General features: G+C 40.6%; 1 protein-coding gene across 1 annotated transcript in view; it reads right to left on the minus strand.

The window, feature by feature from the left end:
- EXT1 (exostosin glycosyltransferase 1) overlaps nucleotides 1-23,072 on the minus strand; it is a 311,364-nt gene that overhangs the window by 26,844 nt on the left and 261,448 nt on the right. The window contains exons 2-4 of the mRNA XM_032252501.1: nucleotides 12,778-12,871; nucleotides 10,941-11,048; nucleotides 5,433-5,552 (exon numbers count right to left, since the gene is read on the minus strand). Coding sequence (XP_032108392.1) covers nucleotides 5,433-5,552; nucleotides 10,941-11,048; nucleotides 12,778-12,871 — 322 coding nt within the window. The remainder of the gene's footprint in view (nucleotides 1-5,432; nucleotides 5,553-10,940; nucleotides 11,049-12,777; nucleotides 12,872-23,072) is intronic.

A 23,072-nucleotide genomic window follows, 5' to 3' on the forward strand; every position in this document is an offset into this window, starting at 1 on the left:
TTTTTTTTTGTAGAGATGAGGTCTCACTACGTTGACCAGGCTGGTCTTGAACTCTTGAGCTCAAGCAATCCTTTTTCCTCGGCCTCCCAAAGTGTTGGGACTATAGGTGTGAGCCACTGTGCCAGACCAGAATTGATTCTGTAGGACTTTGTTAAAGGGTAAAAATACTTTTAAGGTCATTCATAAGTATTGCCAAGTGTCTTTCTAAAAGGTATATATCAACTTGCCTTCTCAAAAGGATGAAGGAATATGGGTTTCATTTCACCCTATATAAAGATCATTTTTTTTTCCCTCTCCAATTCATCCTATCACTACAATGGACAGCTCCCAGAATCTTTTCATGACACTTGGTGCTTACTCTTTATTGTTGTGGAAGAAGACATCAGACTTAGAGGTTGGATGCTTCTTTGGCTATAAACAAAATTAATACACACATACACACACAAACACATAATACATGACTTTTTTCGTTATGGTCCCAGATAGCACTCTTGATAAGGACAATATTACTAATTGATGTGAATTCACAGGGAAGAATGACAGGCTCCTTATTTTTCTTTGTATGTATCCTCTGTTTTTCAACTAATGGACTATTGGTTACAGGTTACAGTCATTCTGTGTAGCCCTTCATCTTTTAACCAAAGCACTGTAGCCTGAGACACACAATGCCACCATATGCCACCTCACTTGAAGCCAAATCAATCTTCTATTTCCATTAGCCCATCGATTTTACAATATCATTGTATGATAACATCAGCAATACCATGGTTCGGATGTGCATGGTTAGATAACTGAGGAGGAAAATGGAGCATAGTTCACAAAACTCCACTAACTATCTACCTTCCTAGCTACCACTGGCTCTTTTCAAATATTATTATAATCTCAAGCACTTTCTTTCACTCATCTTGATTATGACTAAGCTCCAGTGATTCAATCCTTAGTGCCAGGTTATTGTGCAATATTCTGACAAATAATGGAATCCATGAAGGAGCACTGTTTTTTCAGTGTCTTATCATTGTCCCCATTGTTACTTGCCAATTTGCACACACACAAAAAATCCCACTGAGCTCTACAGAGTCTAGCTTGATTAAATAGTTCCTTATTACCAAGATGCAGCATTAGAAAATTTCAATCAAACTGGAAAAACTAACAGAATCCTAGACACAGTTCTGTACAATGAAATGCACTAACAACTTGACTCTGCATTGAAGAGAAAATAAGATGTCCTATTTTCAATTGAGTCTAAGCACTCCACCTACAACTCTAGGGTTCATAACATCTGAAGACCCCATAATCCCATTCTCACGGCCTAGAATATAGCAAGCAAGGAGAAGGACCTAAAGTTCTAGAGTCTAAGTACATTAACATCCTGAGCCCAGGATCTTCAAATCTATGCTGCCTAGGGATAACTGTGAATTATTCTCATGCCTTAGTAGCTCCAGCAATGACTAAATGAAGTATATTATCTAAATTCTAAGCCAAGTTCACATTTTTGATATGTGATACTTATTGTTCTTATAAACACATTCACTGTGTTTATTTGTGTCTGTGGATGGCATTTTCTTCTATTTCCCTGATTTTCTGATTATGTTGAATTCTGGGGTAATCTGAGTTATGAAGTATTTTGGAAAACTGGGTAGTACCTGTCATACAATTTGGTTGAGAGGTCAAACTGTTACAATTCAATCTTGGAACTGAATAAAGAGATTTGACAGTTGCTATAAATTTGAATGAAGTATATGGTTTTTAGTGTTTAAAAATAAAACTGTGTTGCTAAAAAAAAAAATCACATGGTTTAAATACAAGGTGGAAAAGGCCTTTTTAGGTTCAGAGATGAAAGTAGCTTGATCTTACTTGGATCCTATTCTGATGAATGTAAGACATCCAACTGTTACAATAGAAAAATTGATCACTGCTAACTTAATAGGTGAAAGACCAGATCCATGCAATACACCATATGCAAAAGACATGTAATTAATGAGATACTATCTTTCATCTGGCAAATCAGCAAAGTGGTAGATGTGTATGTTTTAATTATGGATCTGTAAAGCTGACAAGAGCATAGCAAAAGAGTGTCACGCCCAGACAGCTTGTGAGACTCTAGGGGAATATAATTTTTTTTGGATAATATTTTGGCAAAATATATTATAAGCTTTAGAAATGCCTAGAATCTTTGGCTCATTAAGACCACTTCAGGGACTCCATCCTAAAGAAATAGACAGTGATGTAGTTAAAGATACATGTAAAAAGTCGTTGATTGGATAAAGATACAGTTATCTGTAAAAAACAAAAAGAATATTAATAGTAAATAATAGCATATTGGTTTAAGTAAACAGAAGTTCACGATAGGAATGCATATTAGGGTGAAAAAAATTAAAACACTGAAACATGGTCTGGACATATTAGAGGTAAACAACAAATAGAACAGAATAAAAAGGCCAGAAACAACCCAAAGATACGTAAACGTGGCATGAGAAAACACTGAAGAAAGAAATGTATTGGGGCTGGGCACAGTGGCTCACGCCTGTAATCCCAGCACTTTGGGAGGCCGAGGTGGGCAGATCACCTGAGGTCAGGAGTTTGAGAGCAGCTTGGCTAACATGGTGAAACCCCATCTCTGTGGCACATGCTTGTAATCCTAACTACTTGGGAGGCTGAGGCATAAGAAATGCTTGAACCCGGGAAGTGGAGGTTGCAGTGAGCTGAGATAGTGCCACTGTACTCCAGCCTGGGGACACAGTGAGACTCCTCTGTCTCAAAAACAAAACAAAACAATCTTAACATTTGACATATTATTTGAGCTAGGACTTCAAATTCATGAAATTTATCCTATTGAAGGATATTGAATCTGCACAATAATTTGATGACCTTGAGATGATTTACTGCAATGATGTACATAAAGATAAAAAGCCAGAAACAACTGGAATCTACCCAAATTGGGGATTAAACAATCAGGCGATACCATAAATGGAATATTTTATAGTCATTAATTGTAGAAAAAATCTAACAACATGAGAAAATATTAACATTGTTAAGCAGAAAAACAGGTTATAATAAAAGAAGTATACAAAGACTCCTTTTTAAAACTAAAACTACAATAAATTTTGAATTTATATATAAAAAATGAATATATATGTTTGTGTGGATATATATGTCAACAGTGGTTTTATATGAATGAATGATTTTGTATTTTATGCTTTGTTTTCTATAGTTTCTAAAATGAATGTATACTTCTTTAATAATCACTCCTGTAATCCCACCACTTTGGGCATTCAAAACCAGCCTGGGCAACATAATGAGATCTCGACTCCACAAAAAATTAAAAATTAGCCAGGCATAGTAGCTCATACCCATGGTCTCAGCTACTCAGAAGGCTGAGGTGGGAGGATTGCTTGAGGTCATTCCAGTCTTGTGACGGGGTGAGATCCTGTCTCAAAAAAAAAAAAAAAAAAAAAGGCCAGGCATGGTGGCTTATGCCTGTAATCCCAGCATTTTGGGAGGCTGAGGCAGGTGGATTGCCTGAGGTCTGGAGTTCGAGATTAGCCTGGCCAACATAGTGAAACCCTGTCTCTACTAAAAATACAAATAATTAGCTGGGTGTAGTGGTGAGCGCCTGTAATCCCAGCTACTCGGGAGGCTGAGGCAGGAAAATTGCTTGAACCTGGAAGGCGGAGGTTGCAGTGAGCTGAGATGGTGCCACTGTATTCAAGCCCGGGCAACAAGAGCAAACTCCATCTCAAAAAAAAAAAAAAAAAAAAAAAAAGGTGCTCTGTACTCCAAAAAGGGAGAAAAAATGACATTCAGCATTCTTTAAGAAGGGCCTATGAAGGATCTTAGATGGAGGTCAGGATTAAAAAAGCAAAGGATAACTCAAATATTCAAATCTGCTACAGTGTACAGAGGTGATGATGCTTGCAGGAAGGAGGCCCTTGGAAGTCATTATGATCCTGACCCCTCCATGGGGATGGGCCTGGGTCCTAAACAGCCCTTTTCATCCAGTTCCTGAATGAAAAATATATACACTGTACTTAAGAGGACACTGACCAGAGCTTTCCCTAAGGTGGGAGCAGGAGCCCAAGCTCAGCGTGGGTGGATACATGCCCCGGTGTGCCCGGAGCATGAACAGCACTGGCTCTGGTACTCAGAATGGCAAGAAAGCAGCCATGTGAACCAAGCAGGGCAACTTCAGTTTCTTGGTATTACTCAGACTTCTCAGTGTAGGTTCCACATTATATTAGCTTTCAAAGCAATCATCACTTTTCCAGAGTGAATTCTGCAAAGGGGAGGCCACAAATGCCTCCACTTCATTTTGGGAACACCTCAGAATCACCTCACCGAAGATCTCTGCTCTCCTTCCTGCAAACCTGTAATGCCTGAATGTGCATTTTCCTGAATCTTTTCCCAGCTCTTTGTGCTTGTTTGGCGTAGCCTCAGGCCAATGCTACCTGCTCTATTTCCAAACGTTTTAATCCTCTCCATGCTTCCTTTTCCTTTTTCCATCCTGCCTGAATAAAAGCATCCTGAAGATGGGCATCCATCTGCCCAAAAGATTTTCTGCTTTCACAAATTTAACACTTTCTGTGCCACATGAGTACAATCCTGATTCTCCCCTTAACCCAACTTGGCCACAGTGATGCTGGTTGGCTGGCTTGCATAAGTCTTGAGAGTTAATTTTGCTGTTCCCCTAATGCCATCAAACTGTAGTACTCAGAAAGCTACTTATGCTTTTAGAAGGGTAGAGGATTTGCCCTTACTTGGCCATTATATATTTTTATCTTTTTTTTGAGACAAAGTTTTGCTCTTGTTGCCCCAGCTGGAGTACAATGGCACAATCTCAGCTCACTGCAACTTGCACCTCCCAGGTTTAAGCTATTCTCCTGCCTCAGTCTCCCAAGTAGCTGGGATTACAAGCATGTGCTACCACGCCTGGCTAATTTTTTGTATTTTTAGTTGAGATGGGGTTTTACCATGTTGGCCGGGCTGGTCTCAAACTCCTGATCTCAGGTGATCCAACCTGCCTTGGCCTCCCAAAGTGCTGGGATTACAGGTGTGAGCCACTGTGTGAGCCATTATATATTTTTTTCTAAATGAACTCCAGATATATGTCTTCAAAGGATGCCATTGAGTGTAAATGACAAGAAGACAGTCATGACCCACATATCCCTGAAATGATGTAAGACATAGTCAATCTCTGTGTGAGCGAGTATAATTTCTCTCCATGTAGGTTTCCCCTGTGGAGTTTGCCAGGAATGAGAGTATTTTCTTGGGCATGGCAAAGCAGGTAAAAGAGGTTAACCAATATGTTGTCCAAGTTCAGGAATCTGGTTTTGCCCCATTGGACCAATCACACATCCCTAATAGCAAAACAGAAGGCTGAGAGAAGTGTATAAAGGACCATTATTCAAGCCCAAGAGCCAAGCGGTCTCACTTACCTCTAGTGTAGTTAATACAATCTTCTCAACTGAAGAAAAATAAGCCTCCCACAAGAATTGTGTCTGCTGTCTAAGTGCTAGGATTTTATCCTGATGAATAGACCTGATTGTAGAAGGAATCTGTAACACAAGGTGAACACATAGGAATTATAACTGTAAAACAAAGGATGCACTTGATCAAAATAACCCAACTGGGTTAGGCTTTTATTCTTTACAGCATTTGGCTTCTAGCATATAGATCTAAACATCATCAGCTCCTAAGTTGAAATGACCCTAAGAACTGTGAGTGGGAACCTGCCCCAATGGCCTCTGATGTGTGAAAGTCACAGCTGATCTCTAAGATTCGGCAGCAGCTTATCAGTTGTTAGGGTATTCTATAGTCACAATGGCTATTTCCAGAAATCCTCAACCTTGCACAGGGACAACCAAATTTTACAGAGGAGTAACTATAGGTCATGGGGAAAGGCCAGAAGACTTTATCCCCCAAGCACTTCCATGACTTTTTATCCCAGAAACCATGAAATATCTATAAAAGGACTTTTCAGAGAATGTCTATGAGCCTTCCCGTCCAACCTGAAGCTAGGGTCTGCCACTTTTATGTGCACATACCTTCTACCTCACTTTTGAGCCTTTCTGCTCCTATATCTCTCTTTCTGCCTTCAGCCTTACCCAAGTCTAGCTGGATCTCTTAAATGTTCACATATATTTAGCCATCACTGCTCTCTTCTAGGGTATACAATTTTAAAGGAAGGACCTATATCTTGTTATCTTGCAACACATTTTCAGGCTAGCAGAATGGCTTTTATATAGTGGTTATTAAGAAATAGGAGGTAAATATAACCATCTGAAGACACCACAGGGATATTATTATTTTTAATGGTAGTATAGCTTAATGGTTAAGCACAGGTGCATGGTAGTCAGAAAGATCAAGGTAGGAGTCTTGCCTCTACCATTTACTAGCAGTGCTTTCTTGAAGGAGTTAGCTGATTTCTCAAAGACTCCATTTCACTTATAAAACTCGGGTTTTAATGAAGATCATATAAGTGCTTAGCACAGTGCCTAAAACATAGAAAACTTAATTAATGTAGCTTATTATCACTACTGTTACCATTATTAATATCAGAGTGATAGTATTAAAAGTTGGACCCATTGCTTAATGTCTGCAAGGGAATCTGCTTGGAGCTGGAAATGTACTTCCTGAGTCTGGTAAGTTTTCTGGGCTTGTTCCCTGTTTTCACCTACAGTTCAAGGTCTATTTCATTTATGGAGTCTATACTCCTAAGGGGAGATTCCTTGTGATTAGCAATTGCCCTTTCGTGCTCACCTCTTTCTGCATGCTTACCTCCATAACGTATGACTAATCTGACAGATATGGGAGTCTGGGCTAAAAGGAGCAATGCTCCCTTAGCTGCTTTAATAGTAAAGTTACCCATGGCATTTGACTAAGACTGTAACAGAGTTTCCATTAGAGGGGAAGGAAGTGTTAGCACATTTTTTTAATTCAACACTCCCCTTTGGAGGAGCCATAAAACAGCTTCACAGTAAGAACAGAAGGAAAAGCTAACTTAGTTTGGCAATGTCCAAAACTAGATACTAAATCTGTGTCTCAAAGTGGATACCTGGATTTGCAACACAGGATTGCAACAGAGGCAACAGGTAAAGGAGAAACACTGGCAGACAAACATTAGCCTGTAATCAGAGCTCAAGGTCAAATGGAAATAAAACATTATTTGAGAAGGTAGAGAAATCATTCATATCATAGAACCTTTGTAAGTCCAAGGAAACTTATTTTTATTTACTCACTGAGAAAGTTACCTAGATTGCCAAAGAAAGATTAGAAAAAAATTATCCTGTTCAATGTTCATAACCATACCCTCTTCTAAATGTCAATGGTAATTGCTAAGAGTTATATAGGTTGGCATCACTGTTTTATCATGGCCACGAGGAAATAGTCTATTAGAAAAACGCATAAGGCTGGCTGCTGTGCCTCATGCCTGTAATCCCAGCTCTTCGGGAGGCCGAGGCGGGCGGATCACGAGGTCAGGAGTTCAAGACCAGCCTAGCCAATGTGGTGAAACCCCATCTCTACTGAAAATACAAAAATTAGCCAGGCATGGTGGCGCATGCCTGTAGTCTCAGCTACTTGGGAGGCTGAGGCATAAGAATCGCTTGAACCTGGGACGTGGAGGTTACAGTGAGCCATGTCACGCCACTAAACTCTAGCCTGGGTGACAGAGCAAGACTCTGTCTCAAAAAAAGAAAAATGCCTAAAGCTATCATTGCTATGTAGTCTCCAGAAAACTGAGTCTGCTGTGGTTATGAAAGGAGAAAAGGAGTATCACAGACTCACCTATCAATACGGTTCTCCCCTCTTAAATAAGATGCACCTTCATCTTACTACATCAAGTGCAGTGTATTCTATGGGTTTGTGATAGGATACAAGTGTCTGACAGCACTCTGCAAAGTGCTCCGGAAGACAACTCCAATTGATTGAAAAGACAGAGTTCCAAGTTTTAATGGCATTTGGCTATTGGTTATTAATCTGCTTGTCCTGAGAGACAGGTATGGGAAAGTGATAAATTAATTCCAATTTGGCTGGATTGTTTTGGAAGTTGCGGAGCTCAATGAAGTCTTAATAAAAGGTCACGTACGGTATCCAAGCAAATGGAATGCACCAGAATAGATACAAGAATGCCACATTAAGCTCTCTTGGTGACATGATGACAAGAATATATGCAAATAAAAACATCCGAGCTGTTCTAAAACAGGAAATGAAAAATTGTAACGTAACAAAAAAACATTTCCCAAAGCAGACGTTTGGGCTGGATGCCAACTCTTTAAAACCATTGTTAATGATAGTACACAGTTGCTGCTCAATATGGAGGCAGCTGTGCAAAGATGGACTGAATATGAGAGGGAAAAGCACCAGTAAGTCTGGGTGGGGGAGGGTGACAAAAACCAAATCTCCAGAGTCAACCCCAAAAGTGGCTTCAGAAAGTGAAATGCCCATCAACTTTGGTGAAATGGTAGAAACTGGACAATCGGCCAGGTGCAGTGGCTCACACCTGTAATCCTAGCACTTTGGGAGGTCAAGGCAGGTGGATCACGAGGTCAGGAGTTCAAAACGAGCCTGGCCACCATGGTGAAACCCCCATCTCTACTGAAAATACAAAAGTTAGGTGGGTGTGGTGGCGGGCGCCCATAAACCCAGCTACTCGGGAGGCTGATGCAAAAGAATCGCTTAAACTTGGGAGGCGGAGGTTGCAGCGAGCTAAGATCACACCATCATACTCCAACCTGGGCGACACGGTGAGACTCCATCTCAAAAAAAAAAAAAGAAAGAAAGAAACTGGACAACCACAATTAAGTATCCTAAAATGCGCTCCTTTCTAAAGACAAACTTCCAACTTGTTCACATCAAATTCATGGCAGCACTGGTATATAAAAGGAGAAATTATAGATGGTGTTTTTTCTTTTTTTAAATTCCATTTATTTCCCAAATTTCTTTTAATGATTATGCATTATTTTTAAAATAACATTTTAATAAAGGAAGAAAAAGGCAACATGGACAAGCATGACATGTATCACTTTTGTTTGGCTTTTCATGAATAAATGATTTTGGCATACACTGTCTCTCAATGGGGAAAACTTCCTCGGTGTTTCTACAAGGACGTCTTTTCTTTAAGGAATCATAATGGGAAATCATTGGCATAAAAGTGGCCCTTTCACAAAAACTCCAGACTCCTTTCTCAATGAACACCTAAGAAATTAAGTTGTATTCAGGGCAGAATAACTTAGTCTCCCAAAAAAATGGATTCTGCCATATTCTTCCTTTGTTTCTGAGGTCCTAGGAACCATGGAGATCACAAACTGAGTACCAGACAGAAGTAATGTTTCAGGAGCTGTGGTCAATTTCTTGTTGAAATGAACTAACCATTTGATGATATGTACAGCTGTATACTTGAGTCTTTTTTAGTTTACTTATAAAGACTAGCAATTTGACCTGTTAAAGAGGACTAGTTCAAGTTAAGAAACTAAGGTTGTTGTATATATCTGGAGGCATCTGTTATTCAGCTTATTGTTTGAGTGGGTTTTTGGCACAATGAGGATAAACTTATGTGACCCACTTGAATGGCTAATCTAATAATGTTGACATGAATTCTGTACTTAGTGAAATGTCAGATGAAAATAACTGATGAATAATTTTTTATATTAAAGGGATGGGAAAAGAACACATGAATTTGTTAATAAAGCACTATGATTGGCAAAAGAAAAAAAAAAAAAGGTCTCTAGTGTACAGTTAGTTCATCTGTCATTTTAGGGAAAGTGCTGCATTACTTCAATGTCAGCTAGCAGACCGGCCAGCAGCACAGAAGTAGAATCAACAACAGACTTAGAGGCCGGGTGTCGTGGCTCATGCCTGTAATCCCTGCACTTTGGAAGGCCAAGGCGGGTACATCCACCTGAGGTCAGGAGTTCAAGACCAGCCTGGCCAACATGGTGAAACCCCGTCTCTACTAAAAATACAAAAATTAGCCAGGCATGGTGGTGGGTGCCTGTATTCCCAGACACTCGGGAGGCTAAGACAGGAGAATCGCTTGAACCTGGGAGGCGGAGGTTGCAGTGAGTTGAGATCACGCTACTGCACTCCACCCTGGGTGACAGAAAAAACTCCATCTCAAAAATAAAATAAAATAAAATAAAGACTTAGAAACTCAATTTAATAGATATCCAAAAAATAAAAAGGCAAAAACATTTTTTAAAAAATCTGCAAATATTTGTGGTAATTCAAAGATAAAGTGTATGGTGCAATGAAAGAAAAACACTAAAATATTATATAATTTAGGAGAAAAGAGCATGGCAACTTGTGTTGATCCTAAAACAGAAATACACAAAGGGCTTTAGAAATCCTTAGTTAAAAAAAAAAAAAATACATGATCATTCCGGCCCTCAGATTTCTCTGTGAGTATTGTATCCCCCTCCCTAGGCAGCTCTTGAGCAGTTCAAACTTTTATTAGGGGCCGCTCATTTAAATATACATCCTAAAGATAACACTCGCTCAGACACCCAGACTGGATCATTTGAGAAATGATAACACTAATTACAAGAACGAGCCCTAGAGACCTCTCTCTTTCTGAAAATTAATCTGAAGGCAAGTGCAGAAACAGAGGAAAGGAAAATGAAACAGCAGGGTAGGATAAAAACTCTCTGGTAATACTTCTAAAAATTCTGGTTATTGAAGGGGGTGGAGATCCACTTCTTGAAAATCAAAGCTTCCATTCTTTACCTGCAACTTCTTTTCAGAATATATTCTGGGGACCTGGGCAGATTTTGTTGGAAAGTGAACAATGTCATATTAAATGACTTCATATTCACCATGACACAGGTAATTTTCTCCTGATAAAATTTCTTTTATAGAGCTGACCTTTTGGATTCATCTTCTTTGAAAGTTTGGACGGGGGCAGCAATAATCTGCTGATGTGTTGAAGGCCACAGTCCCTTCCTTACCTGTAGTAACAATCTCTCATCGCCAATGACGGCAGCTTGGTTCCAATTAATCACTTCAGAGAATGGCAGCTCCCATCCATTGCTGAGCATCACAGGGACGCAGGCAGCCTAAGCAAAAAAGGGGACGTCGTGAATTTGAGGAAAGCAACAGCAGAAACTGTTCCAATCAAAGGTGAAATCAGTACAATTTCAATGACTGGCATTTTTGACACTGCATGAATCCTGGACTGCCTAGGCCGGAAGGAAAGGAAGCTTTTATGAGTTATCAAGTCACACCAAGGTTGTATGTACCTAGACTAGATTTTCATATTTGCAAGTCTTGCCCTAGAATGCTAAAACCCCATTTCTATTCTAGTATATGGTTTGGCTGACCTTACTTCCGTGGAGACGACTGGCCTTGCTGGAGAAGTTTCTATTGATGCAACAAAAGCTTGCACCAACAAAACTTGAGCATAAAACCAACCTTGAATATAAATGGTCTTGTCAGTGTAACTGCCATAAGTCCATGGTGCAAGGTGGTTTACCCCAATGTCATGGGCAACAAAGAGCAGAATGGAGCTCAGCATTCCTATGCAGCGTTTTGTAGACTTAACCAGTATAGAGTGTTCACATTTCCCTTGCTCTGCAAACACCTAAAGCAGAACTTTGTTCCCTTCAATGGAGGAGTGATCTAAACCACAGTCATACAAGTTTACTGTCTGTGCCGGGAAATAGCCAGGAAACACTAGGTTAATGACAGAATACTGATTCCAAATAACTCATAATCCAAACCAGAGAACAATTTTTTTTTATGCAACATCCCAGGAGGCTACAAGAACATTCATGATGGCATTCTATGCAGAATATACACGAGAGCACTTGGAAAAGACATTCCAGAGAAGGAACCTCTTCTGTGGGAGGACATGGCAGAATGATTTGCAGTTGAGCTGGCAGAGATAAGAAGTTATGAAGCACTGCAGCAAAAGCACGGCATGGTGTAGGGCACAGAGGAGGAAAGAACATAGCAGAAAGAGGTCGAGGAATGCAGGATGAGAGAAGGTGAGGGATGCTTTCTCGTAGCAATCGAAGAAGGCTGGTTATAACTTCCAGATGGGAAACGTAGACGACTGTCTCAAGAGAACAGTGACACCATGCTGGGGATCATTCTCAAAATTTAAAGGAACTGAGAGACAATGAGGATGCCGGCAGAAGAGACAATTTTGCTTTTAGGGAGTACCACAAATAAAGAGAAAGAGGGCCAGGCACGGTGGCTCAAGCCTGTAATTCCAGCACTTTGGGAGGCTGAGGCGGGTGGATCACAAGGTCAAGAGATCGAGACCATCCTGGTCAACATGGTGAAACCCTGTCTCTACTAAAAATACAAAAAATTAGCTGGGCATGGTGGTGCGTGCCTGTAATCCCAGCTACTCAGGAGGCTGAGGCAGGAGAATTGCCTGAACCCAGGAGGCGGAGGTTGCGGTGAGCCGAGATCGCGCCATTGCACTCCAGCCTGGGTAACATGAGTGAAACTCCGTCTCAAAAAAAAAAAAAAAAAGAGAGAAAGAGCTGGGCTGCTTTCTAGAGTCCAGCTAGGCTGCCTGATAGGCCAAGTTGGTAAACAGATTTGCCTTCTGTTTGCAAACATGACCCGTTTAATTTCTTACATCTAAAGTTACTAAGTCCCCTCTCCACCCCTCACTTTTCAAAAATGTTTTAGATTCTCTTGAAAATAATTTCAGATCCTTAAGGGAAACCACACTTTCTCTTTAGCTTATCCCAGGAGAGGTGATAATGTTAAATTTACTTAATCTGGCTTCAGTCCTCAGCCCTATTCTAGGAAGGTTCCAGGGCCTCTTACCTGCAAAGCCTCCAGGAATCTGAAGGACCCAAGCCTGCGACCACGAGGAACCAGACAGAAAGTGGCATTGTGCAGCATTTCCCGATAATCATACCTAGAAAGAGAGGAGGAATAATCAGCAAATGAAGACCCGTTGGGAATGTGGGGATGTCGACCATAGGTGGGTGCCCACGTGCGTGAATTTACACAAAGCAACTCAGGAAAGCCACTAGCAGGCAGTGCTCACTTTTCCGTTTCAAAGAAGGAGGTTGGGTTACTGCATGAAGAACAAACATGATTCATCATGTTGCACAAAAAAATTAGGATCCCTTTTGCAAGCAGTATATATAAAGACAAGTCTGATCGTTCTGGCAACCATTTGATTTGCCCAGTCCTTGGTCCAAAATCAGATTTTCGAGTCTTGATTAAATATGTTGCCCCATAGGCTTAAAAAGGAAAAAAAAAATACTGCTGCTTCTCCTTCTCCTTTAACAACATGGCATTTAGCAAAACTAAGACTGTATTGCTCCCCATTCCTTCAAAGCCATGCTGTAAAAAACGATCCAGAAAACCTCTATCATAAGCACAGAACAATATTTGTTTTCTCCTTCAAGATGGAGCTTCTACAGTTAACCAAGAACAGTCAGTTACCCAGGAAAAATATTCCTGTTTAAGAATGGCTGACATAACTTACAGGAAAAAGAGGAAGTGAGAGGGAAGGATGCTAGCCTAAGAGAGAGGAAAAAAAGAAAAACGAGAAAAGAAAAGAAAAGAAAAGGGAAAAAAAGCCCGGAAATAGTAGGGGGTACAGGAAACTGGTCTACAGAATAGATGAATCAATTTTTTTATTTTACTCAAATTCCATTTAACAGTATTACATTGCTTTTGCATTTTGAAAAAAAATACAAAATACGAATGTTACCTGTCTCCTTACACCAGTGAGGTTTAAAAAAGATAAAATGCATTTCACTTTGTTTACGACTGTTGCTTTTAAAGTGATTGCCATAAACATATTCCTACATAGACAGTTTCAAGTATATTATGAGTTTAAGAAAATTTGAGAAAGTAGAGATGGCTCATGTCCTGTAAAGGCCCTGATTCTTAGAGCCAAGATGAAATCACTCTCATTTTTCAAGAGCTTCCAGTGCTGAGCAGACAGGTGTGACTTTGACAGCAGCATATGTCACCACCATTTTCTGACTCTAATAGTCTAATTTAATCATAGCCTAAAGGCACTGAATTCCTCCCTCTTCTTTTTGGGATATTGGCATATATCTTTATATTTTTAAAGTCCACATCTATTTTTATATTCTCATACAAACTAGGCATATGAGAGTAAGCCAATTTTCAATTATAAACCCGTCATTAAGAAGAGACGTCATGCAAAGGACCATTTGCTTAAACAAGCGTGTACAACTAATTTGCACAAGAAAAGGTCACCGTGAATGGATTAAGATTATCTCCATTGAGAGTAAAAATTTTCTAAAACCCTTCTTGCATCAATTAAATTGCAAAATAGACATCAAAGTAAAAAAGATTTTTAAAAAGGCATGAATTTAGTTAAATAAAAAAATTATACATTAGATGGTAATGATTTCTTCTTCCTCACCAAACATAGCTGACAAATATCTTCAAGTTCAAATGTTGATAATGTCTGAATCTCTGCCTAATAGATGGAGAAGAGAGAAATGTGTACACACACACACTCTCAGAAAAATATATGCATAAAGTTTAAGCTGATTTTTTTTAAAAGGTCAAATATACTTCAGACTACAGCAAAGTTTAATAAGTGCCCAGAATAGAAACCCCTGAGGGACTAGCAATGAAGGTCCTACATCCTCATCATTAGCCTACTAAAAATGTAAAACCCTATTAATGTTCTGCACTGTAACAAGTTTCAGAGTTGCTAGTTGCAGAATTTACTTTAGGGAGTGAGTGGAAGAAGAGGAAGGGCAGAAAACTTAGAGGAAAAATTCAAATGACAGTTTTACCGGGTTGCTGACTTTAAAATGGTTATATAGAAGGACTATGTGCTGATATAGCAAGCAAAGGAGTACATCGAAGCTTGTACTCCTGCACACAATAGGTCATATGAGATGTGAGAAGAATACCCTTGGCAGGAGTAGCTGTGAGACTTAACAAAACCCATGAGCTTTCTATCTGTTTCCTCATCTGCAAAATGAACTCGTTGGGCTAGATGACTACGGATTCAGTTTTAATATTCGGTTATTCTTTATCTTACCATTTTTAGGTAAGAAAGAGAAGCATCCTTTGAGACTATCCCACTACTTAGAAGATTTCCATACCATATATATATATACTTTATATATGTATATACATATATAATATATATATACACTTGTTTATATGTATATATACAGTACATATAGTATATATATTGTATATATGTACACAATATATATATGCTATATATATACAGTACATATATATATACACACACACATATATGGGTATGGAATTGTGCATATATATGTATATACATATATAATTGTGCATATATATGTGTATATATATGTATATATGCACAATTCCATACCATATATGTGTGTATATATAAGTATCTGTTCATATGTATGCAGTGCATGTCTAACATACGTGTGTATTCACATAGAGACACACAGATACATACAGAACATATACACTCATACCTCAGAACAATGGTTTTCATTCAGATTTCTAAGCATACTAAGCCCATAAACCAGCCTCTCTTTTCTGCTCCCTGGACAGTGAGTCTATGAATAACTATCATGTTCTACCTGAAGGAAGAACGATGCCTCTCAAGTGGACAGACAACGATTCTAGTTTGACCACGTGCTTGGTCCTCTCCCACTCAGTCCATTGTGATGCTCTTTCACACTCCACATCAACCTCCTTGCAGATGCTTAAATCTACTCATTTATTCATTCATTCTCTAAAGAAATGCTGTTTCAGACACTATCCTATTTCAACTGATGGAATACAGAGAAGGGATTCCCTAGTTGCTGGAGCTACCAAGGCAGCACCTGACAATGAGAAAATGCTGATGAGATGAAAATTTAAGATTTAAACATCTCCTGGGAGTATTTGCATTATAAGAGGAGATTATGGAAGGCCCAACTTCCAGAAGAAATACGAAGAACTCTGCGGACACTCTCCCCAGCAAAACAACAATTTAGTAACAATTGTAAAAACATTTTAAGTCTCTGCAAATTGTCCTAAGTGCATAACAACGAATAGAGAAACAGTCATTCAAGAAAATCTACCAAATTTTGGCAAGTACCCTGAGAGTCCGTGGCATCTGGGCCCTGACCTGTTCCATGACCAACCCCTACTAGCTCTGCCTTACAGGAGCTTTACTCTGGGGGAGTGCAGTCGGGAAGACTGGGCTCCCCATCCCTCCAGCTTCCATCAAGAAAGTGGAAAAAAGGCTACAGAAAGAGAAAATGGGCCAGGTGAGATGGCTCACACCTGTAATCCCAGAACTTTGGGAGGCCGAGGCGGGCAGATCACCGGAAGTCAGGAGTTCAAGACCAGCCTGGCCAACATGGTGAAACCTCATCTCTACTAAAAATACGAAATTAGCCAGGCATGGTGGTACATGCCTATAATCCAGCTACTCAGGAGGCTCAGGCAGGAGAATCGCTTGAACCCAGGAGGCAGAGGTTGCAGTGGCATTGCACTCCAGCCTGAGGAACAAGAGCAAAATTCTGTCTCCGAAAAAAAAAAAAAAAAGAATGTATTTGCCAATCATATATATGAAAAGGGACTTTCATCTAGAATACATAAAGAACTCTTCTGACTCAATAATAAAAAGACAAATAATCAAATTTTAAAAGAGGCTAAGGATTTGCATAAACGTTTTTCCAAAGAAGACACACAAAGTGCCGATAAACACATGAAAAGATATTCAACATCAATAGTCATTAGGGGGAAGCAAAACAAAATTACAATGAGATACCACTTTACACCCACTGGGATGGCTGTAAGCAAAAAGACAGATGAGAGCAAGGGCTGATGAGGATGCAGAGAGATTGGAACCCTTCATACATTTCTAGCAGGAAGGTAAAATGCAGCCACTTTGGAGAGTAGTTTGGCAGCTCTTTTTCAAACTAAAAATGGGTTTACCATATGACCCAGTAATTGCACTCTTGGGCATGTATCCCAGAGAAATGGAAACTTATTTTCACGCGGAAACTTGTCCACAAATGTTCACAGCAGTTTTGTCTGTAATAACCTCAAACTGGAAGCCACTCAAATGTCCTTCAATGTGTGAATGATTCAACACATTGTGGTACATCCATAGCTTAGAATACTTCTCAGCAATCAAGTGAGACAAACTATTGATACACACGACAACTTCAAGGAAATTATGCTGCGTGAAAAATTCACCCTCAAAAGCAAACATTCTGTAGTATCCCTTCTATATGACATTCATGAACACACATAATTATAGGGGTAAGGAACACTTAGAAGTTGCGGTTGGTTGGGGGTAGGGGAGAAAGACAAGGAGACTTGACAGGTCAAATGGGGGGACACGATGTTTTAAGATGGATTAATTCTCCTTTAAGTCTTACATTTAGAAAAGTGAATTACATTATCACACACTACTTAAAAGAAACATATGAGATCCTAAGCAAGAAGGTAAGTAGGTAAGAGAGACAACTAATCCCAGATAATTTGCCGCTCTAATCAATAAATGGTTTTGCCGCCCTTTTCAGATGGGCGTTAAGTTCCCCACTGTGTCGGGAAAGGTTGACAAAAGGTGGGGAGGGGTGGGGAAAATAAATATATACATAAAGGATGACAAAAGGTAGGAGAATTTTCACAAACTTCTATAAAGAAAAATGCAACAAAAATGGCATGACCTTGAATTTAACCTAGAAACCAGCACCACTCTATGGTCATAATACTTTTATCCTTAAAGCTGTGTTGAACAATGTATGGGATGCACCCCATTTAAAGTGGACTATTTTAATGCACAGTTGAAATCCTGCCCCTCTGTATGAAACACATGTTTGCTGGCAGTCATTCTGTGCAACTGGGAAAGAGATGGGGCACTGTGGCATAGTGCAGGGGTTCTCAACGTGTGTCCTTCCAACCAGCGGCAACATCTGCATCATCTGGGAACTTGGTAGAAATGCAAATTCTCTGCCTCGCCCAAACCCGCTGAATCAGAAACTCTGGGGAAAGAGCCCAGAATTCTGTGTTTTAACAAGCCCTCCAGATAATTATGATGCACCCTAAATTTTGAGAACCACTGGCACCATAGTTAAGAGCTTAGTAATTAAAAGCTTAGTGGTTAGGCAGCTTTAGACACAGCCACATCTGGGTTCGAATTCCAGCTTTTCAATTTATAAACTGCGTAATCTTGAGAAAGTCATTTAATTTGTTTAATCTTAGTTTCTTGGTTGGCAAAATGGGGATGATACTTACTGTGAGGATTAAGTGATGCATTTTAACCAAAGCACTAGCATATTATAAGCAAACCATAAAAGGTAGTTATTATCATTAGGACTGAAGGAAGATAACAGAGCATAATGGAAAACATAGCCAGCTTCAAGTTAGAAAACCTGGGCTGAGGAATTTGGGTTCTTGATCTACCACTTCCCGTGTAACCCCTGCAAATCATTCAACTTCTCCAAACCTCAAAGTTGTCTAGATCAAATGAAATCATGTATCTTGAATATAAATGGCAGAGCACTGTACAATTGCAAGTTATTATAGCAAATTATACCAGAATAAGAGGGATATAAACATTTAAAGAAAAAAAAAAACCTAGTAACAATTAAAAAGAATGAAAACTACACCAGATTCCCAAAGACGGAGCCAAGAGACAAATGTGGAATAGACCCTTTAAAGTCAAATAGAAACAGAAGCTGTGAATCACAGCAGAACAGCAGCTTCTAATTGAAGGCTTTTGCCTTATTATCAAAAGCTACATAGACAAGAATGTTGCTGGTGCACTGTGCTCACAGGTCTTCCTGTGGTTCCCACAATCTCTCTGTAGCATGCACATTTGCCAAGTGAACCTGCCTTTTGGTAACCAAAGATGATAGGGAAGAAACAAGTGATCCAGCTTCTCATCTCTGAACTACGCAATTCTAGTCTCCCCATGATGTTGTTCCAGTTTGTCTCAAGTATTTATTTATAAAGTAACTTAACATCTACAGCTGATCTATTCCCTCCAGTCCCCATCCTCATAAGTAATTAATCTTTGCTTATACCCAAGTTTGAGTCATATCCCTTAAGAAAAAAATAAAGAAAGAAAATAAAAATAATTTATGGCTGTTGTAGTTCTCTAAAGCGCATGGGGAGAGAAATAAAATTAACATCCTTTGAGCACCTACTTCATTCATTCACCAAGCATTAGTTGAATGTCTACCATGTGTCAGGCACTCTTCAGGGAGCTCACTGTCCAGAAAAACAAAACAAAACAAAACAAAAAACATGTGTTATCAAATGATGATTATTCAGGGAGGAGTGTGCTAGGGTAGGACGTGAGGTAGAGGTGGGGGTTACACAGAGAAGAGAAGCAATGGCCATATATAGAGAGGGAGGCCTCTTGGAGGAAGTGAGGCCCTGAGCTAAGTCTTAAAGGATGAACAAGAAGCAATAAGGCACTGGGATAAGAGGAGGTGATGGAAATTTCTGGGAGTTGAGGTAGTACAGCAGGAACAAAGGCACCGAGGTGAGAGAAACCACCCAGTTTGGTGGGGGGAGGGTATGGAGGTTCAGGTTGCTGTTTCTGGTGGGTTCCCACTAAGAAGGCTTTGTATGACATCTCCTAGAGCTCAGAGATGATCCCTTGAGGGTGATCAGGGAGTCAATGAAGGGCTTAAGCAGAAGAATGACATGTTACCAATAGTGTGCTCAGGACTTTATATAACCCAACTTCATAGAGAAGCAATTAAGTTCGGAGACCTCAAAAACCCTTCCAATGCAGGTCACAGCTAGGACGAACCAGCCTCCGTGTTCCAACTCCTGGGTTTCTGATTCTAAAGCCCATTTTCTTTTCATTACATCGCATTGCCTCCTTGGTCAGCCCATACAACATGCAGTGTCTAAAACTGACATTTCTTATGAAACCAGGTCTTAAGCAGTTCACCTAGTTTCAAGCATGGGCTATTTGCTGCCAATTTAAAAGGGCTCTTTCTCTCCCACTCAAAACTTCACCCCAGATTGCGACCAGGAGTTGTTTAAGAAGGTACTCTGTCGTTTATTTACTAACCATGTTGCCTTAGACCCTTCCCTGGCCTTTACAGGTTTAGTTTAAAATTTCAATTACTATTATTAATATTACCTTGAAACAAGAGCTTGCTCTGTCACCTAGGCTGGAGTACAGTGGTGAGATCACAGTTCACTGCAGCCCTGACCTCTTGGGCCCAGGCAATCCTCCTGTCTCAGCCTCTTGAGCAGTTGGGACTACAGGCATGTGCCACATGTCAAGTTAATTTTTAAAACTTTTTTTATAGAGATAGGGTCTCTCTTTGTTATTCAGGCTGGTCTTGATCTCTTGGGCTCAAATGATCCTCCTGCCTCAGCCTCTCAAAGTGGTGAGATTACAGGAGTGAGCCACCACACCTGGCCTAAAATTTCAGTTATTTTTCAGAAAACTCTGTAGTTTACAGTATGCAATAGAACGAAATTGGCCCAAGCCAAAGATCTGAACTGAGAAACATAAGTAAGTGGGAGCCAATCTTTTAGCTGGAAAATGGGTCCAACTGGCCACTGTTCCATCTCAATTAGGTGTCTTGAAAACATAGAATATAGAAAAGTATAGTTCCCTGGGGTCTTTGAGAATTCACTGCACTTAAGGAGCCACAGTTTCTCCATGACACCTACTCGCCAGAGTCTTTGTGCACATAAATGAGCTGCTATACATGCCAATGTCAGGCAAGTACAAATGAGATATGCAAATGTGCAGTGCTAGGCTCTGGGCCTGGCTGGCCAGGTTGGCTGCACCTTCAGGGATGCTCAGGGTCCTGTAGCAGGAAGGCACTCGCCATTTGGAGGTAGTGCAATTCCTTACCCAGACGGTCCTTTGCCTTGAGCATTGCCTGCTGCTAGAACTGCTGTACCGCTCCCCACCCCAGGCCAGTCATGCCAAGGAGTAGGAATTTAATTTCTTGTGACTCTCCTCAGTCTGAAGCTGCTGATCCCAAGCTGTCCACTCGCAGAGAACCAGTGCACAGCTAAAACCAGGGCCAAGAATTTATATTCACCCTTTCACACTTCTTGGCTTTCCACAGAAGACAGTCTCCCTTTCACGTCCACTTAAAATCAATTTCAACATAGGGAAGGGAGGCAGGTAACATTTTGTGGTCTGGGGCTGAGGAGTGAAATCCCTATCAGAGGCATTCACTGTCACAGCCACAATCTCATGACAGCCTCACAACCACTGGCGATGTGGGGAAAGATAAGCCTGCCTATCACAGGGAAGAAGGGGGAGTCAGAGGGTCCTGGAGTCAAAATTCCCACCTGAACACACTGGGCCATAATCTCTTATCAACTCTAAACTCCACCCCCTATCCTTAGGCTAAATATCTACTAACAGTTGAGAACCTTAAACTTAGCCTAAGTGGCAATTGCTACCTGTGTATATTAATGAACACAACATGTACCAGGCGTACCTCATACTTCAAAAGGGGTAAAAAATGACCATCTCAATTCTTGCTCATTAAATAACGGCTCAATGGCTAATACATAAAGGTAGGTATCATAAACATATACGTGTATATGTGTATATATATGTATATATATATGATAGCTATTAATAACGACTTTTAAAAAACTTTTTTTACTTTTAACCTTTTGGAGAGACAGTCTTCCTATGTTGCCCAGGCTGGTTTTGAACTCCTGGCCGCAAGTGATCCTCCCACATCCTTCCCAGTCTCCAGAGTATTGGGATGACAGGCATGAGCCACTAGGCCTGGCCAGATATCAATTATAATAACAATACCCTCACTTACTAAGCATTTCCTGTGGGTGGGGTACTGAGCTGCACAGTCTGTATTCTTTATTATGCCTTATCTTTACAACCATCATGGAGAATAGGTGCTATTGGCCTCAGTTTACAGATGATGAAGTAAAGGGTCAAAGGTTTTGTTGGGTTTGTACAAGGAGGACAGGATCACGACCAGTTCTGTCATCTCTCAACCTGCCTAGGAGGAAAGATTAACAAGGTGCTAGCAGATGAAAATGAGAGACGTTTAATACCTCGTGCCCATGACACTAATCTCAGGAAGCTTTCTGAAAGAGGCAAGGTTTTGCAGCACCAGCTTTTTCTTTTCCTTTTTCCCCTTTGAGCAGAGTCTTGCTCTTCTGCCCGGGCTGGAGTACAGTGGCACGATTTCAGCTCACTGTAACCTCTGCCTCCTGGGTTCAAGCAATTCTCATGCCTCAGGCTCCCAAGTAGCTGGGACTATAGGCGTGTGCCACCACGCTCGCTAACTTTTGTATTTTTACTACAGATGCAGTTTCGCCATGTTGGTCAGGCTGGTTTGAATTCCTGGCCTCAAGTGATCCACCTGCCTCGGCCTCCCAAAGTGCTGGGATTATGGGCGTGAGCCACCGTGCCTGGGCAGCGCCAGCTTTCATACTCAGCAATATCCACTTCTAAAACTCTTCTCAGAGAAATGCAATTCCAAGACACATAGGCCTAAATTCTCTGGACAGAAACAAAACGTTTTTGAAAATGCTAAATAAAGGGCTACCTGGGTACATGGCAGGGAGGGGGTGGGGGGAAAGAGAGGGGATTAACAATAAAAGAGCCAGCAGCAGCAGTGACCTCAGATGGATAAATGAGTCTGGAAGAGGCGCGCACAGGCCCAATGGTGATGGGAAGCCTGAGGTCATTATCTTACCATTAACCTTTCATCAGGCTGTAAGCCAATGGAACTGGTTAAGTGGAACGGGGCCAGGAAGTACGGACGGCAGCCCGAGAAGACCAGGAGAGGTGCAGTGTGTCAGTTCTAAGGGTGTCAGCTCCCCACCTAGGACAATCTGAGTCCCAGGAGGCTGGCTGTGGAGGGAGCCCTTCTTCCCTACATGCCCCTCTTTCCTTCCTTCTCTTAACTTCCTCTCCTACTGCCTGGAGGAAGTCCTCCCTGATTCCTGGAGTCTGGGCACCCTGTGCTAACTCGCTCTTGCTTGCTCTGTATTAAGTTGCCCATTTTTCTCATCTTCCTTCCCCTGGATTCCAGGACACAGGAACTTAGTCCTACTTTCTGTTGACCCAACAACTACCTCAAGGCCTGGCCTACCGTAATTACACAAAAAAAGAGCTGTTAAATGAATGTAAGGTGCTCAGTGTCCAC

This window comes from Sapajus apella, unplaced genomic scaffold (assembly GCF_009761245.1).
Source record: "Sapajus apella isolate SASKATOON/1434 unplaced genomic scaffold, GSC_monkey_1.0 scaffold3, whole genome shotgun sequence".
In the NCBI taxonomy this organism is placed as follows: Eukaryota; Metazoa; Chordata; class Mammalia; order Primates; family Cebidae; genus Sapajus; species Sapajus apella.